The following is a 20,444-nucleotide window of genomic DNA, read 5'->3' as shown; positions in this document are numbered from 1 at the left end:
AACTATCCCTTGAATAATTATAATTTGGGTTTATAAAGGCTGGAATATATTACAAAACTTTTACAGTCTGGACGAGTACATGCTATTTGCCGAAAGTCGGAGCCAGCCCGCAGATTTAAGGTGACAGATTTCATAGATAGTCATGTAGTGTATGATGGTAGCAGAATCTGATTTTTTTTTTTTTTTGGTTTCACACTTTGATTTCATCCATGAAGATATCAAACATTATTTTGAGCTGACTTTAGAACACATTTTTATTAGTCATGCATCTCCTGGTAATGAGATACGAGTTTGTTGTGTTCAGAATGATCTGAAAGTCTGTTAGCATGTGATCCTCAGTCATTTAGTGTATGATGTGCAATTTTTCTCTTTATAGCCAATTACAAGGTTGGCAGGTGTATGTCTTTTTATAAAGTGAAGAAATATTGTGTTTAGAGCACATACTATTGGTTATGCTGAGAGAAAATCACATTTGTAAAGGTTTGTGTAAGTGTTTTTTTCTTAATGGACAGAAAATGTGTATTCCAGGCCACTTTGCAATTTTTCACTTTTCTTCCCCCTTATCAACCATGATTTGATGAGTAATGTCTCCAGAATGTTAGACACTTAAGCAACAGATATATCAAATAAATGATTGTAGAGCTTTTTCTCAGAACTAATTTTACTGATATAGCCCCCCCCCCCCCCCCCCCCCCCCCCCAATTACTTCGGGACCAGCAAGGTAAAAGTCATTTGGCATCAAGTTCCTCTCAAGTACTGACTAGCAGAGTAACCACAGGAGTGATTCATCATATTAGACTACACCTCTTCCGCTAATGTTCTACTGTCTTCATTTTTTGGTAAGACAGAAAGTCTATTTTTTTATACTTGAAGACCCTACAACTTTGCGCAATATTTTCCTACTATGTGCTATTTTTCTTTACAATAATTGTCACTTTGTTTGATATGTTATCAAATACCGTGTTATTCATACATTTTTAGGTGTGACAGACTTAATAGAGGTGGTGAGAGTAATACTACAAAACAGAAGTATCCACAAGGGGGCGTACAGTACTCAACCAAGACTAGATCACTGCTATCATACCAAACAATGTTTAGTCTTATGTGGGTAAATATAAACGAAATTCCATTTCATGCCGTTTTATATTACGGAATGAGAACGAAGAATGGAATATGAAATCTATTTTCTCGTGATAAACAAAGGTATTTCAATGTATTTCAAAGATCAATGAAAAAGCATAAGTAAGGCTACTAAAATAGAACTAATGTATTAGAATAATAATTTGATTTTAAAATATTGTGTACATTTTTGTACATAAACAGAGTAAGTTGGAAAGTTTTGACAAGGTGGTTAAAAATATTTAGGCTAAATGATTATGGAAATCGTCTCTTTTTTTTTTTTTTACTTTTTCCTTGAGTGAGTCTTTAGAAATACGTTCCTTTACATTAAGAGGGAATTGAAAGAAGAGTTTACAACGTGAAAAAAAGTGTGTTGATAACATATTTAATTGGTTTACATTTAAAATTAAAACATTGATAGCCAAGAATGTAAGCTTTTCGGTTGAGCTCATTGGATAGCCTATTTCAAAATCACAATGCATGAGTAGAGTCCATGCAAATTGTTGTGGGAGGGGAGGGAGAAGAGCCGTTTTACTCATTAAAACTTATCAGTGCAGCTCTCTGGTCCCTGCTGCTCGGCACACAGTAACATGCCTTGACCCAATGTGCACTTTCACGTTACAGGAATGGTTGGAATTTTGTGGACTGCAGGCGTTCTGGATCGTTTGGAATAATTTTCGAATGAGATGCGCGTGAGCCATGGAATTACCAGTGATATGGATGTTCTTTGGATTACTTATTCATCTCCCACTGTTTGGATGCGTGGATTTGCATCTATCGGGAACCCTCCAGCCTGGTGCAACACTGGCAAATGTATCACTCGGACCAGAATGGACGTACAGAATCGACAGAAGTCTCACAGATAAGTCTTTACGACACTTTGTGAAGATCGGGAGAAGTGATGGGCTGCTATCAGTCGCGCGCAAAATTGACTGCACTCGTTTACCGAGAAATCCCGTGCCACTGTATTTGCGGATTAAATCACTGCTTTCGGAAAACTTTATACGGCTTCATTTCAATACATTCGTACATGGTCAGAACTGCTTCATCAAATACAAAAGAAAAAATCTTAATCCAGATGCCTACATGTATCTGTTGACGGGGTATGAGACATGTTTTTCTTTGGACTCCTTACCCATTACCATTTACGAACGTTTGCCTGTATCCATACGGAATTCCCAAATGTTTCGCGGTAGGTGCGTAAAGAAGGACCAGCGGCGTGTTATTTCCCTCACGGGCGCGAACCTCTGTTTACCTCACAAGCAGCGAGATGAGGCAAATTTGCTTTGTTTAATGCCTAACTCACTAAATAGCTCGCTGTTTGTAGATGTTAAGTTACATTTAAGCAGAGAACACACTGGCAGGGAATTAGACCCGTGGACTAAACGTCAAAAAAGAAACGTGAACTCCGCTCCTCAGTTTCAGCTCCCAAACTACCAGGTATCAGTGCCAGAGAACGAGCCCTCGGGAACGCGAGTCATTACCCTCAAAGCGTTAGACGCCGACGACGGAGACGCTGGTGTTATCGAATACGATATAGAAGCACTTTTTGACAGCCGCTCCAACCATTTATTTCAAATTAACCCTGAGACTGGAGGTATAACTACTCTACAGCCTCTAGACAGGGAAGTTAAAGACACTCATGTGTTTAAGGTTACTGGTACTGATAGAGGAACCCCTAAAAGATCAGCTATCGCGTACCTCACTATTACAGTCAGTGATACTAACGACCACGCGCCGGTTTTTGAACAGAATGAGTATAGAGTTAGTATTCGAGAAAATGTTGAAGTAGGCTTTGAGGTAATGACTATTAGGGCTACTGATGGAGATGCGCCTTCTAATGCCAATATGATTTATAAGATTGTGAATGATGATGAGGTGAACACTTACTTTGAAATTGATCCAAGGAATGGGTTGGTCAAAACCAGAGTCAGACCAGACAGAGAAGTCAAAACCCAGTATAGGCTTTTTGTCGAAGCTAACGACCAGGGCAGAGAGCCCGGGCCACGTACAGCCACAGCCACGGTGCACATTTTTATAGAGGATGAGAATGATAACTACCCTCAGTTCAGTGAGAAGCGATATGTAGTTCAAGTTCCTGAAAACATAGCCGTGAACTCTCAAGTGGCTGTGGTGAAGGCTAAAGATAAAGATGCTGGAAATAATGCGAAAGTGCATTATAGCATCATCAATGGGAATATAAAGGGACAGTTTTACATACACTCCCCTACGGGGGTCATTGATGTTATCAGGCCTCTAGATTATGAGATGATAAGAGAGTACACACTCCGAGTGAAAGCTCAAGATGGAGGACGGCCGCCTCTTATTAATGGCACAGGTATGGTTGTAATCCAAGTTTTAGATGTTAACGATAATGCACCCATGTTTGTCAGCACGCCTTTTCAAGCCTCAGTGCTAGAAAATGTTCCTGTAGGTTACTCTGTGTTACACATCCAAGCTATCGATGCTGATTCAGGTGACAATGCTCATTTGGAATACAAGCTGACCGATACATCACCTAGTTTTCCATTCATTATCAATAACAACACCGGATGGATTACGGTTAGTGCTGAGCTGGACAGGGAGACTACAGAATTTTACAATTTTGGTGTTGAGGCCAGAGACCGGGGGGTTCCTACAATGTCATCTTCAGCTAGTGTAAGTGTCACTATACTAGATGTAAACGACAATGTCCCAACCTTCACGCAGCACATGTATAATCTAAAAGTCAATGAGGATGCAGTTGTGGGCACCAGTGTGCTTACAGTCACTGCTGTAGACAGGGATGTAAACAGCGTGGTCACATACCAAATATCTAGTGGGAACACTCGGAACAGGTTTGCCATCACCAGCCAAAGTGGAGGGGGACTTATTACTTTAGCGCTACCTCTGGACTACAAGCAAGAACGACAGTATCTCCTAACAATCACCGCCTCAGATGGTACTCGCCACGACACAGCTCAAGTCTTCATTAATGTGACTGATGCCAACACCCATCGACCAGTATTTCAAAGTGCCAACTACCAGGTTTTAGTGAGCGAGGACCGACCTGTAGGCTCCACCGTCGTGGTCATCAGTGCCACTGATGAAGACACTGGTGAAAACGCCTGCATCACTTATGTAATGGAGGACAATGTGCCACAGTTCAAAATTGATCCTGACACTGGTGCCATCACGACTCAAATTGAGATCGACTACGAAGACCAGGCCTCCTACACGCTAGCCATTATTGCCCGAGACAACGGCATCCCCCAGAAATCAGACACAACCTATGTAGAGATCATCGTTCTTGATGCCAACGACAACGCACCCCAGTTCCTCCGGGACATCTACCAGGGAACAGTTTTTGAGGATGCACCGGTATACACAAGTGTACTCCAGGTATCCGCTTCAGACAGAGACTCTGGATCTAACGGTCGACTCAGCTACACCTTTCAGGGAGGGGATGATGGTGAGGGGGACTTTTTTATCGAGCCTTACTCTGGGATCATCAGAACGGCCCGCAAGCTGGACAGGGAAAATGTTGCGTTGTATAGTCTCAAGGCGTTTGCGGTGGACAAAGGAGTGCCCCCTCTCAAAGCAGCTGTGGACATTCAAGTGTCTGTTCTGGACATAAATGACAACGCCCCTGTGTTTGAGAAGGACGAATTGTACTTTTATGTGGAGGAAAACAGTGCGGTAGGATCCACTCTTGCCCGAGTAAGTGCCACAGACCCAGATGAAGGTACCAACGCCCAGATCCTGTACCAGATTGTAGAGGGCAATATTCCTGAAGTCTTCCAGCTCGACATCTTTAGCGGAGATCTAATTGCTCTTACTGACCTAGACTTTGAGACCAAGATGGAGTATGTAATTGTGGTCCAGGCCACTTCAGCCCCACTTGTCAGCCGGGCCACTGTACACGTCCTCCTAGTAGATGTCAATGACAACATCCCAGTTCTACAGGATTTTGAGATCATTTTCAACAACTACATCACCAATAAGTCCGGCAGCTTTCCCACAGGAGTTATTGGGAAGGTGCCTGCTCGTGATCCAGATGTGTCCGACAAGCTCCTCTACACGTTTGTTGAGGGAAATGAGCTCAACCTGCTGATTCTCAATCAAGACACTGGGGAGCTAAAGCTGAGTAAGGACTTGGATAACAACAGGCCGCTTGAGGCTGCAATGAGGGTGACGGTTTCAGGTGAGACTCACATGTTACTACATTATTTGGCCACAGTTTCTCTTTTAAAAAGCAGTCCATTATTTGGCCAAAGATTGTGTGCAGTAGTTGAGTGATTTCCAAAATCTGCTTTGCGGGTTGCCTTGCTATTGTAGAAGTGGATTTATGCAAGCTTTATTCTTTTCTTTTCTTTTTAATTGGTTTTCTTTGATGCTCTTATTGATAGTGATCTGCCTCCTCGTGTGCTGTCTGGAATGCTCTTCTCTTCAGGGGGATTCTCAGTCCCTGAACCCCTAAATTATTTTTATATCTTTACTGTGTCTCTGGTTATGCTCAACAATATTTGTTGCCACTCCCTAGTGAGCATGTCCTTGGCAACCATTATCACGCTTAAGCTTACTTATTTGCAGCAATTCTGAAGTGGCCATAAATTTATATATTCTTGTCTGAAGTATATTATTCAGTGAATATGAGATGTTTTTAAAGCTTGTTTACACCTCAAGAGTCAAAAAAGCAATTGCTACAATACCTCATAGTCACAACTTTAGCCACCAATTTGACTTCAAATTTCACAATGACTGATGTGAATTTTTAAACTATTGGACTTTTTAAACTCTTTCATAGTTTCTTCTACCCCAGTGTAGTGACTGTGGTTTGATGGTAAGATGTAATTTTGTCTAAATTGCTTCTCTCCAACCATTTTCATATTGTTGATCTTCCCCCACATTCCTTGGATCCATACATTCTAGAACATATTCCCACTAACAACTATCATGCACAAACATGAATAAAAGTTCATCAGCCCTTCTCCCTTTCAATCTCAGAGAAATCAAATGTCATTCTTACCTGTCAGGTTTGTTCGTTTCATGTACATTTTCCCAGGAGCCAAAACTTACAGACTGTATTAGACAGTGACTGATCATGTGTCAAAGGAGGTTTCGACTTGACTTATGATTTCAAGTTAGTCTTTATTCCCATTTGGCATCCCCAAGCTCTAACATGTCCCTTGGTTAATTTAAGTAAAAATGAAAAGAAAAAAAAAAAAACTGAAATCCATCCATAAGTTGAAAAACCATGTTACATGTCACAACAAGATATCACGTGATATCAGGATTAGAACTGATGTCCATGGAGTGATAGCTTTTCATAGATTCACAGTGATAAAAACTTGTTTGTTTCGTATAAGATGTCACATTTGACAAGAAAATGCAGGGGATTAATTGAAGAGCATTTAAAACTCCTATGTAGGCTGGGTACAACTAGAGTTTGTTTTGTGTTTTTTTGATTACTTTTGTTTAATGGTTGTCACAGCTTACAGAGGATCAGGATCAGCCAGATAGCAAAGATGCCCATTTATCATGTGGTTCCAGTGGCACACTGTGACTTAATTTGATTCTCAGAAATGCCATGTGTCGCCGCTTAGTGGGCAGACAAATAACTTCCTAGTACACAGTGTCAATAGAGGGAGAACACAAACATTTCTCAGAGCAGCTTATGATTTATACAATTTCTATATATGCCCTAGTGAAAAACAAATATACTTAAATGTATTTTAAATACATTTATGTCATGCTAAGTATACTACAAATAAATGTACAAACATTATGTACTTAATAAAAATGCCATTGTACTTTTGGTATACTAAACTGGTATACTTAAAGTCTGCTAAATTGGAACAACTAGCCTAATTTAGTACGTAATGTGCTTAAATTGTTCGGAAATAGTGCTGAAGTCCAAATAAAGATATACTGAAGTATATTTGATTGCGCAAAAGTGGAGCTATTGCATGTATACTTTAGGTACACTTTAAATATCTTGCATTTAAATAAACATCAATAATGACATTAAAACACATTTTAGGCTTAATATTAAGAAGTGTGTCTGGCACACAAGTAGTACTCCAAATAAAGTTTAATTGTAATTTTTTATATAAGTAAGTCTCGAGCGACATGTCAGTAAATGTGTTAATAGATTTGAACTATACTTACTATGAAATAAATGCATTTTAAATTTATAATTTGTTTACTACGGTTACGGTATACGTGCTTATCTTTTTTAATTTACCTTTTATTGTGTGTGTATACATTGTAAAACTTACATTTAATAAAAAAAAATTGTTTGTTTTATTATAAACATTTTTAGATTTATTAGAAATAAAATGTTGTTTTTTAAATGCTTCAAAATAGTTATAGAGAATTATTAGAGAATTTTAAGTGCAGGACCACTTGCAGAGATACATACAACAATAACAAAAACTGAATATGAACCAGTGTTTGTAAAGAAAGAAAATTTCCTTCCACAATTCCAATTTGGCCATTTGTCAGTTCCTTTTGAAATTTGAGGTTGAATTGGTAGGAATTGACACTTTATTAAATGTGCCAAAAACAAATCATTATCACATTTAAGCCCCCTGAGTTTCAAAAAGTTTTAGTTTCAGCCAACTATTACCATTAAATTTTTTATTTAATACTGAAAAAGAAATGTTGGATACACATGATGCATTGTGCTTATTTGACATATCTAAGGACATACCTTTTAATTTGTCCATTTTTCACTGTTTTAATATAAATGCGGTTTTAAAGGAACACTCCACTTTTTTTTGAAAACTTTCAAAACTGCTCATTTTCCAACTCCCCAAGAGTTAAACAGTTGAGTTTTACCATTTTCGAATCCATTCAGCCGATCTCCGGGTCTGGCGGTAGCACTTTTTGCTTAGCATAGATCATTGAATCTGATTAGATCGTTAGCATCTCGCTCAAAAATGACCAAAGAGTTCCGATATTTTTCTTATTTAAAACTTGACTCTTCTGTAGTTACATCGTGTAGTAAGACTGACGGAAAATGAAAAAATATCATTGCGAAAAACACAATGATATTACGCAGCGCCTGAAAGTAGTCCCCAGCTATATCTAGTTACCTAGCTGGGGACTACTTTCAGGCACTGCGTAATATCATTACACCTGCTGCACCCATAGTACGGCAGCAAAGTCCCTTGATTATTACGCCGGAATGAGAGTATAGTTCCTAGCCATATCGGCCTAGAAAATCGCAACTTTTCATTTTCCGTCAGTCTTAGTACACGATGTAACTACAGAAGAGTCAAGTTTTAAATAGGAAAAATATCGAAACTCTTTGGTCATTTTTGAGCGAGATGCTAACGGTCTAATCAGATTCAATGATCTATGCTAAGATACGCTAAAAGTGCTACCGCCAGACGGCTGAATGGATTTGAAAACGGTAAAACTCAACTGTTTACCTCTTGGGGAGTTGTAAATGAGCCTATTTTCAAAAAAGTGGAGTGTTCCTTTAAGTAAGCACTCTGTAAGTTTTTAAAATCTGAAGTATTGCACTTACAGTATATGAAGCATTGCAATATCTACATTCATATTGAGTCAGTGGTTCTTATCTTTCCCAGCATAAAGCCTCATCTCTAGTGCTAGTTATTTTGCATCATTTTACATTCACTCAATAAACTTGACTGAACCCCAGGGGTGCATTCCATTCATAACAGTTTGTCAAGATAACGTCTTCAGCCTTATCTAGAACGCTTCTGGATTTTGAGTGATAATTCGATATCTAATTTGAGAGAGTGAGCTGCCAGGAAGAGACCATCTGTTGTTAATTCTTCAGCCGTACTTTTGATCTACAGTTTTATTTTAAAGGTAGGGCACCTCTCATAATCTTTGATCTTTTCATCTTTATCTTTTGAACCTTTGATGTATTTCATCCTTCCTCTCTTGGTCTAAGTTGAATCTCACACAGCGGCTGATGCAAAGCGTGTGGCGCACATATTTCTCCAGATAATGGCAGCGCATATGTCTTTATCCTTATCGAGGCACGTTCTAAATCATCATGTATGGAATCTTTATCTCGTATCAGCATTTCAAAGCATCTAAACAATGCAGGGAATCTATGAACCTTTCAGAGAAAAGCAGAGATCAAGCTATCAGGTCACTTTTAATGCTGACATAGACCAGCATTAATTTCCTTGCTGGTTTGGTGCCTATTTTGGTGATCGCTATCTTGTTGGTTAAGGTAGTTAAGAAGCCTAGTGGGGATCAGCAACCAAATCACAACATATGCTGGTCCTCTCAACTGGCTAACTTGCATTAAGCAAGCTGACCGCCTTCTAAATCCTCTGGTAATGGAACCGAAGCATCCTATTGGGTTTCCTCATAGACGTCCTCTGAAGGAAGTCTGGGAAAAAGAGTTTTGAAAAGCTCTGGCTCTCCGTTGTTGTTGCCATGGAGAAGGGGGGAGCATTGTGGAGCTTTTAAGCGTTTTGCGCCAAGCTGGGGGTTGAAGCACGGGCCCCTTTTGTGAAGTGGGGTGAGAAGCAGGGTAGGGGGTGAAATGTGGGGGGGCTTCTTAAATTCGAGGAGGAGGGAGGCATTGTCCACATGCAGATTTCTTTCAGTAAAGACAAAGCTGTTTGTGTGTCGACCTTAAAGGAAGGACACTGCTGAAAGAAGAGAGTTTTTTGCACTCACTTGGTGCCTGTCTGCTGAAAGAGCAGAGATCAGACGTGGATCAGAACAACGACTGCAAAACTTGTCACTCATGCACAGTGTGTTGTGACTGGTGTTCCTGCGTGACAATAAAACAGCATTCTCCATCACATCACTTGCCTGAAGCAGATTTTTATTTCAAAAGACAACATGTGGTAATAATTGCAGAGTTGAGTTACTCATAAATAGAGCTTAGCAGTATCTGCTCTTATTTTCTAGACGCTACCGGTTGCTATTGGACACCAAAAACTATTTAACAAAGAGTCAGGAATGGTATATGGAGGTATTTCATTGGATTACAAGAGTACAAAGGGCAAACTGGGTATTATCTTCTCTAGCGCTAAAGCTTTGCTACTGAATTCCTTCCTTAACAATGAAATGAAATGATGATGCAATCAAGGCCAATTCTTTATTCTGTCTTAAGAATATTATACAATTATTACAGCCCAATGTTTCAAAGCTGCTGACCCGAAAATAAACTGCTTGTCATCATTTGCTCATGCTCATGTTGTTCCAAACCTGTATGACTTTTCTTTTTTTTTTCTTTCTATTGAGGAGTACAAAAGGAGAAGTTCAGCAGAATGTTCCCACTGCTCTTTTACATTCAAAGAAAGCATAGAGTGTCAAGTATCTGGCTGTCAAACTCTAAAAAGTTTAAAAGACATTATAAACGTGATCTATATGACTTATGCACCATTCAAAAGTTTGAGGCCAGTAAGGCTTTTTTTTATTATTATTAACACTTTTTTTGCAAGGATACATTAAATTGAATAAAAGTGAGGGTAAAGACAAAAAAAAAATCTATTTCAAAATAAATGCTGATCTTTTGAGCTTTCAACGAATCCTGAAAAAAATTATCACAGTTTCCACAAAAATATTAACACTATTTTTACTGTATATTTGATAAAATGAATGCAGCCTCATGACTATAACGGACTTCTTTCAAAAACATTAAAACACCTGGCCCCAATAATTCTCAATTTTCATACAGCTTTGAAATTGTCAAATTCGGCATGCTATGATAACTTTGAGAAATTTAAGAACCTATTGGACTATAATCTTTTAGTCTGTTCCTCACACAACACATATGGTACAGCTTCAGAAGCCTTTTTGTGTTCAACAGAAGACTGAAAATGGGTTAGAAATGACATGCACGTAACTAAATAATGACAACTTGAACTATTCCTTTAAGTTTTGATTTTAAGCCAAACTCAAGCAATCTTGTTTTTGAAAGAGCTCATCTAATGCAGAGTAATGAAGGCGGAAGCTTCCAGGTTATTTGGTGGCATCTGCATTTTACTGCATTTTTAAATAAAGGCTTTTAAGGTCTATAATGTATTAATATTTTATATGAGTGCTTCAAACCTTGAAGACCTTTATTAGATTCTACGACATAACCAAGCAGAAGTACCTTCACATGTCCCTTGGCCTTGGGCAACATTAATAGTGCTGCCCATAAAATCCACACCTTGCTGGGTTCCATTTCACTGCGCTGCCCTCTGTTTTATGTATGTGCTTGGTGGGATCACCAAGGGACCTGCCGCCGATGATGTTAACAAGTATCACAACAGATTCATGAGGGAGGCCGACCGAGGTGTGGTCTCCATTATCAGGCACTTAGTCTATGCATTCTGTGGAAAGAAGTTTTGCTCATTAACTTCTCAGAGTGCAACTTACCACATTCCACACAAGCCATGCCAAGGCAAAAGCTTTTAATAGGCCATAGAAGGAATGTAGGACTTGAATGAAAGATAGCTGTGTGAAACAAGCAACAAACAAACAATTGAAACTATTTCAACAACATATAATGTTAATGTGGCATCTTTAAGAAATGAATAAATACTGTATTTACAATAAGGATGCACAATATATTTGCACCATATTAATTATCAAATGTTTGAGAGATTTTTGCCTCAGTATTATGACTTACTGTGTCATAGTTTTGACTTTATGTCGGAATGTAGACTTTTTGTTATGTTTATGACTCAATTATGATCTCAATTTCGACTTTAAAATTATAATTCTGAATTAGGATGCAATAATTTTGTCTTTTACATATTTCATAATTATGACTAAATATTTAATCATTTCAACACTTTTCTCACAAGTATGATTTTATCTCATACTTAACGTTTTCTGTCATATTTTAACTTTTTATATAATTCTAATTTGATATGTCATAATTTAGAGTTTTTGTCTCATAATAATGATTTACAGTTTTGATGTTTTGCAATAATTTTGACTTGTGATGACTTCAATTTTTCTCCATTTGGACTTTTTATATCATAATTTAAACTTTTATATTATAACCCTGACTTGGTATGTCATAACTTTTTATGTCAATATTTTTATCTCATTATGACTAAATATCTCAATTTACACTTTTTCTCATTATGACATTTTCAACTTTTTATATAAGAAAATTGACTTTTTATCTCATACTTGTGACTTAACATGTCATAAAATTCATCTCATAATTATGACTTACAGTTTTGACTTAATAATTTGACTTTTTAAGTAATTTTAACTTTTTGTCATAATTACGAGTTGTCAATTTCAGTTTCTACTTTTTACATAAATTTCAACTTTTTATATTATAATGCATACTATGTCATAATTTTGATTTACAGTTTTAATGTATTGCAATCATTTTGACTTGTCATGACTTCATCCCAATTTAGACATTTTCCATCACAATTTCAACTTTTATAGTAGAATTCATAATATATAATCATAATTTGTATGTCATAATCTAGAAATTTTTATCTCCTAATTATTATGACTAAATATCTCATTTGAACTTTTTCTCAATTTGGACTTTTTATATATATCATAATTTAAACTTTTATATCATAACTCTGACTTGGTATGTCATAACTTTGTATGTCAAAAAATGTATCTCATTATGACAAAGTATCACAATTTAGATGTTTTATTTAATAATTATGACTAAATATCTCAATTTAGACTTTTTTCGTATTATTGCATATTTTCAACTTTTTGTATAAGAAATGTATGAGTTATGTCAATCTCAGTTTCTACTTTTTATGTAAATTTCATTTACACTATAATTCATACTTACAATGTCATAAATTTGACTTTTTTATCCTTTTATTATGATTTAGTATCTTTTCTTATATGATGGAAATGGGATTTGAGTAGTCTCAAAAACTTCCCTGGCACATCCCTGCCCTCAATGCCTTGTGCACTCAGTAGCTTTTCTCTCTCAGCTGTGCCTATTGTGCGCCGGGCACCAGTTGGCTCGGCTTCGCACATATTTAGGTCAGCCGTGATGTTGCTGTGGCCACTGCTGGTGAAGCAGGACATGTGTCTTGGCGTTGGCTAACTGATGCTTTGGCAGGAGGTTTTTGTCAGTCTCTGCTACTGTTGCACCAGCCAACTGCCAATCAGCTGTCCAAGTATATGTTCCCACATGCTTCTTGAGGAGTGTTTAAGGATAGATGACTGAAAAGAGAAAAATAAGTCTGGTGTGTTTGTATTCTGGGCTTTTTATTCTCACCCCGCGATACTCCATATTTAAAGCATTAGATCATCAATAAATGACAATTCTGTCATTATTTATGCACCCTCATGCTGATCCAAACCCGTATGGCTTCTTTCTTCCATGGAATACAAAAGAAGAAGTTTAGCAGAATGTACTTGGTGTTTTCCATAAAGTCAACAATAAAAGTAGTCCAGTAGTCCAGTAGTATTTTTAAGTCTATTTATTAATTTTATCAGTATTGGGTTACTCTAAAAAAGTTACTCTAAAAAAAAGTAATTAATTACTGCCTACTAATTACGTCTTCAACAGTGTAATTATATTATTGTACTAATTACTCTCTCTAAAATGTATTGCATTGTTTATTACTTATACTTTCTAAATCAACCTTGACCAAGGATAGACAAGAAAAACTGCACTTTTAATTCTTTCAAATAAAAATATAAAATTAGTGCTGGGCAAGGATTAATCACGATTAATTACTTCCAAAATAAAAGTTTTTGATTATATAATATATTTGTGTGTACTGTGTATATTTATTATGTATATATAAAGACACACACATAAAGTATATATTTTGAAAATATTTAGATGTACTTCACAAAACTGAAGTCAGACCATTCTGGTTTTGCTTCAAATTTGGAAATTATACAATCTAATTTAGGTTAAAAACTGTTCATGTTGCATGTATGCAGCATCCTTGTTTGATCATGATTAAAATGCAGTGGTTGCCTCTAATTCTAAATGGAAAGAGCACAGACAAAGCCTTATTTTGCTTATATGAAGAGATTTCTTTTATTTGTGTTATTTATTGGATTTTGGGCTTGTTTTATTGTTTTGTTATTTACATTTACATTATATTTACATTTTGTTATTTAGCAGAGTTCCAAAGCGACTTACAAATATGGACAATAGAAGCAATCAAAACCAACAAAAGAGCAATAATATGCAAGTGCTATATTAGTATATTATTATAGTATTTCAATTTCACAAAGAAACGTGCTGCATTTTGTTCAAGCAATAATAAAAGGACACATTTAATTTATAATTTGTCTCAAATCTCATTTTGTAAAAAAAAAGAAAAAGAAAAAGAATTGTGAATCGAGTCGAATCGTGAGTTGAGTGAATCATTACATCCCTAAATAATTGTTCTATAGTCTATACAGTATTTAATGCAATTACATCAGAAGTAACTGTTATTAAATTACTGAAAAATGAAGAATTACTTTTTTAAGGGAAACGTAATTAAATTAGAGTTATTAATTTCCTAGTAATTCATTACACCCAACACTGATTGTTATTTACTGAAAAACGTCTTCACTGCTGCTCACACCTCATCTATTCAAATTTTAAAACATTAATTATTAATATTATAATATATTACAATAAATTAATATTATTATTGTTTTTTAAAATATGCTAGAATTTTTATAAATAAAAATCTTTACAAAATATCTTTGGTATGAAGAATCGTTGGTGTAAATAGGCAACTTGTTCTCATGAAAAATCACAGTAAATTGTACATGGCAAAATTGTTTAAAAATGTGCAACCCAAACAAACATATCCACGATTCTGATAGGGGAAAAAGTTGTATGTTGTACTTCATATGAGCTAAGTTACATGATATCATACAATCTCAGGATTTTGTGCAGAGAGTTTGTTAAAAGACTCAAATCTTTGATTCATGCTATCAACATGGTTGGTTACCAGTTGGTAACCACACTCTAAAAAATGCTGGGTTAAATACAACCCAGAGATGGGAGAAATATGGACGAACCCAGCGATTGGGTAGTTTAGACCCAGAGGTTGGGTTGCTGCCCAGAAGGTTGGGTTAAACATTTAACCCAATTGTTGGTTGAAAACAACCCAGCATGTGTTCTGTCCAATATTACCCAGCACTGGGTTGTATTTAACCCAGCATTTTTTAGAGTGCAGGAAACTGAGATTGACATCTATAGGACAGTTTAACACTTAGATGATAACCTAAATTTCCCACTTTGTGTTCATTTGCAGGCCAGCTCCTGTGAGTGTAGAGTAAGTGTCTTTAGAGTGTGTAAACTACATTGAACATTTATCTTTGCACAGATTGTTTGGATTCTTCCCTCGGAAAATACCATCCCGAAAATCTGCCCTGCATGTTTCCCTTTGTTCTCAGATTGTTCGAAAAGAAAACTGAACATGACACTTGCTGTTTGCAGAGGCTGTAAACACTGTCACAGCTCAGTGGTCCTGCAAAGGAGTGTGTTGGCAAGTGAAACTGAACATTTCAACCTAGTTTACTTTGCTAGTGTGATAATCTCCGCCATCGGTTTTGAGGGATTCGATGAAGCTGGGTTTACTGTGGCACAGTGGTATCTAGGCCGCTTTTCCATTTAAACACACAAAGTTTCGCTTTGTTTTCTGGTCCTGTGGACCACACACACTTGTGTATAATATTCATATTAACACAGCAATTCCCATTTGATCGTATAGACAGATTTTAGAGTCTAATCATTATTTTGTACAAGCTGTGTCCTGGAGACGATCCAAGATCACACCTGTAGGCCGATTTATTATTTGTGGGACAACTTTGAGAACGATCTATTTGTTGAACACTTATTCTGGTGGGGAAAACCTGGCTTGGCAGTTAACAGTTTTGCATATTTCATGTCTATGCCATTTTATTGTTTGATTTAAAGGACATTTCATGACTTTTGTATGATACACATTTTGGAAGTGAAAATGACTAGTTAATATGTCTGGAAAAAATGAATGATATTTACAGCAGTAGTGCTTTCTTCAGATTCTGTTTAGAGGAGTGCTTGGATCAGTTTTCATTGGTACCTTATTGTAAAGTGTCTCTGTAATATTTTATTATATGCCAGAGTGTTTGTTATGCTTTATAAGCACTTACTGGTAAGAGAATCAACAGTGAGAGAGAGACTTAATGCATTTCAGAGTGGCTTTTATTGCAGACCTCATTAAAGGAAAGGCAAAAAGCAAGAAAGCACTTCGCATATACATTACTCTCTTCTTCTCAGTATAAGGATCAGCTTTCTGGCATGATTTAGCAAGTTTATTAAGCATATTTAAAAGAAACATAGTTTAGTAGTTTAAGGGATTATTAAGTATTATGAACACAATGGAACAGGATGTGGCCTATTAGGTCCTTTCCCTTGCAGAAAATGTTTACTTGTGTATGTGACAAATTTGTGATTTGCTAAGATTGCAAGTTTGCCAGAATATTCCATTTTTAATAAAGCATAAAGTTAGGAAATTATTTTTAGGCTGTGAATCGATTGCAAAAAATATAATAAATTGCATGATATATGGTTAATTAATGAAATAAGGTCAAAATATTTTAATCTACACTAAAAAAAAATATGTTTTATGATCAATAAATCATGTTTTATGATCACTAACAATAGTGTATTTTTTATATTTAAAAATATATATATTTTATCTCCTCAATTATAAGTTATATTCAGAAAAAAAACTGAATTAACACACCAGTGAAATAAGTTTAATTGCAAACAAAGTGCAACACTTTTAATTGAATGTGTATGCATGGCATTTTGCCTGCATGTGTAAATGTGTGTGTGTACAAGAGAGAAACTCCTTGTTGTGTCTGCAACTGCGTGTCTGGCTAAGCTGACAGTATGTGAAAGGACGGTGTAACAGAGTGGAAACATGTCCTCATTGTCCTGCAATTATAGCTCTCTCCATTCACATGACAGAGGGGCCCTTTACACTAGGAACACACAATTGCTGCAAGAGAATACACTGGACCATGAACAATACCTGTCACTACAGGACAGAGCAAATGTGACACAGCGGCCAGACTAAGATGCTTTTGCTCTTAACCATTTGGTAATGATAAAGTGTGGGGGGGGGGGGGGGGGGGGGGTGAAATGGAAGGTGGATTGTTGTTTTTTTTGCTTACCAAGTCAGGGAAGTAGTTCAGGTTTTTTTATTTGCTCTGCCAACATTTACAATGACCCCACCACTAACTAACTAATTAACTAAAATGAATAGTAGTAGTTATTATAATAATAACATTATTTACTATTTATTTATTTATTTATTTGTTTGTTTGTAGCTTCATTACTATTAACAATAATAATAATAACAATAATAATACCACTAATAATAATGATAATATTTGATAATGATTTTGTCAAATTTGGTCACATATAAAAAAATACTTGTATACAGCTAATATGCATGTATGTGTCTATAATAAATAAATAAACAATTTATTGTATATTATTATTATTAGTAGTAGTAGTAATAATAGACTTTTATTTAAATAATAATAATACACCATCATCATCATCATGTTATATTAGTAGTGGTAGTAGTAGTAGTAGTAATAGTAATAATGCAGTTTTATTTTTTGCAATATGTTTCAGGAATATTACAAATATATTTGTATTCAAGTATCAGAATTATCTATTCATATTTTTTACTTATAATAAAAAAGTATAATATTAAAACCAATGGTAATGGTAAACATTTATTAATTTATTTAAACATTGTTGCACTTGTTATTAAGAATAATAATGTTGATTGTAATAAACTTTATTTTTTGCAATATTTTTATAGTATCAGATCAATTAAAAAATATATTCTTAAATTCAAATAAGTATATGAATAATATATTCATATTTTCCCTCTTAAAAAATGACAGCAGATATTCAGCACCTCTCCACACCAAACTTTTCAAACATATTTTTATTTTTGTGTTCACAGTTGATGTATTGCTTGACAGGAAGCTGGTTGTATTGCTGTTCAAACAGTGTGAAAAAAAAAGATCATAAAACTGTGAAGGTCGAAATGCTTGCTGAACAATCACAGAATCAAGTGCCATGTTCCAGCATGTTCTTAAAGTTCTCACTCACAAGAATGTAAACTTACCACCTGCCAGCCACTGCCATGCCATTCAATTCAGTTTAAACATTAACCGAGTCTCTCAATGTGCCTTTGTGTTTTCTCAGATGGACTCCACCAGGTCTCGGCCCTCTGCACCCTACATGTGACCATCATAACGGATGACATGTTGACAAACAGCATCACTGTTCGTCTGGAGAACATGTCTCAAGAGCATTTTCTCTCCCCCCTGCTGTCACGCTTTACCGAAGGCGTAGCCGCAATCTTGTCCACCAGTCCTGACGGTGTCTTCATCTTCAATGTCCAAAATGACACGGACGTTAATGGCAGCATTCTCAACGTCACTTTCTCGGCCCTGCTCCCGGGTGGAGCTCCAGGACGTTATTTCCCGTCAGAAGAGCTGCAGGAGCAGCTGTATCTGAACCGTACGTTGTTGACGCTGATCTCGACTCAGCGCGTCCTGCCGTTTGATGATAATATCTGTTTGCGGGAGCCCTGTGAGAACTACATGAAGTGCGTAGCTGTTCTGAAGTTTGACAGTACGGCTCCCTTCGTGGCGTCCAACACGGTTCTCTTCAGGCCCATACACCCCGTGAACGGGTTACGCTGTCGATGTCCTGATGGTTTCACTGGAGACTACTGTGAGACAGAGGTGGACCTTTGTTACTCAGGCCCGTGTCAGAACAACGGGAAGTGCCACAGTCAAGAGGGGGGATACACTTGTGAGTGCCCACAAGATTTTACAGGTCAGTATCTAGTAATCTATCTATCCATCCATCCATCCATCTATCCAACACTCAATCCAACCAACCAACAAACCAACCATCTGTCGGTTTGTCTATCCATCTATCTGCCTGTCTGTCTGCCTGTCTATCTATCTATCTATCTATCTATCTATCTATCTATCTATCTATCTATCTATCTATCTATCTATCTATCTATCTATCTATCTATCTATCTATCTATCTATCTATCTATCTATCTATCTATCTATCTATCTATCTATCTATCTATCTGACTGTCTGTCCATGTGTCCATCCATCCGTCCATCTTTTCGTATATAGGTCTGTCTGTCTGTCTGTCCATCCATCTGTCCATCTATCATTCAAAATTAGGAAGTGAATGCAGATTTCAACAGCATTCCGAATTCAGGTCTAAATGGCACACACTTCTATACCCAATTCATTATCGGCCAATTGGAAATGGCTAGAAAAGTAATACCACACTTTTTCTATAACGGCATGATTTGAGGTGTTATGTCAAAAAAAGTTGCATGCTGACCGATTAATGGTTTCTTCACATCCCTAACCTAATTCCAAGCAATAGTGAGCTAATAGTGATGTATACCACAGCAAACACCGCAAAAAAAAACTTTTTTGTCTGTGTTTTGTATGGATAGTTGATTGCAAATTGGTTGCAAATTGTCCCCTTCTAAGTTGCTCAGACTTGTGAGAGCATCATTAGTTTTGCTTCTGTCATAACTTGAATGGAGAGCCGCTCTTGGGGTAAGGAATTATCCTGTGTAAATTTGACAGGAGGAATGGCATCCAGACCCTCAGTCCCAAGGTTCAGAGTTCCCGCACTGGATCATTCACTTTGACAGCTTCTGTCTGTTTGTCAGCTCAGGTTTCTGGACTACAGTAAAGAGTAGAGAACCTCTGCCCTCTCAAGCCCTCAGGTAGTATGTGGTCATAACTAGAGGTGTTGACAGTGCCCTCAGTAGTTCCTCTCATGGGGTTCTCTCATTACAGAGTAATGTATCCCTGTAATTCCTCCGAAATGAGGGATTATCTGACCGACATTTGGATCATTACCTCTTTGGAACCTCTTTTGTGTGTCCCAGTCGACATAGTTCCTCTGGGCCCAGATCTTGTCAAGGTAATGGCAGGTACACAATGGTGCGCACACCGAGCTGGCCAGGAATCAGAGATACAGGATTACAAACGCAACAAGGTAAAGTCCTCCAAGCAAACCTCAGATGTTTGTTCTGAGGCTACTGCGCTTGTCAGCATAGTGATGGATTTTTGGGGAGATTGTTACCGGCGTGTTTCTGTGTCCTGTGCAGATATGTCCATCTCAGGTGAAAGCAAACCACACACGTCTAGATACATACACACAGGGTCCAAAATAACACATAGAAAGTGACAAATAGAAGTAAAAATTGTCTGTGGAGATAATATATCTCCACTGGGTATATAATCTAATGGGTAAATGGGTATATAATCTAATGGGTAAATGGGTATATAATCTAATGGGTAAATGGGTATATAATCTAACGGGTAA

The 20,444-nt window shown here is 36.8% G+C and overlaps 1 protein-coding gene across 1 annotated transcript in view; it reads left to right on the top strand.

The window, feature by feature from the left end:
* Positions 1-1,818: 1,818 nt before the first annotated feature.
* Positions 1,819-20,444, top strand: part of celsr1b (cadherin EGF LAG seven-pass G-type receptor 1b) — a gene marked incomplete at its 5' end in the record, with an annotated part of 47,559 nt that continues 28,933 nt past the window's right edge. Inside the window, 2 exons of the mRNA XM_079414825.1 lie at positions 1,819-5,302; positions 18,269-18,907. Coding sequence (XP_079270951.1) covers positions 1,819-5,302; positions 18,269-18,907 — 4,123 coding nt within the window. The remainder of the gene's footprint in view (positions 5,303-18,268; positions 18,908-20,444) is intronic.

Source organism: Barbus barbus, assembly GCF_936440315.1.
Source record: "Barbus barbus genome assembly, chromosome: 50".
NCBI lineage: Eukaryota > Metazoa > Chordata > Actinopteri > Cypriniformes > Cyprinidae > Barbus > Barbus barbus.
This window is presented reverse-complemented; position numbering and strand designations above follow the sequence as displayed.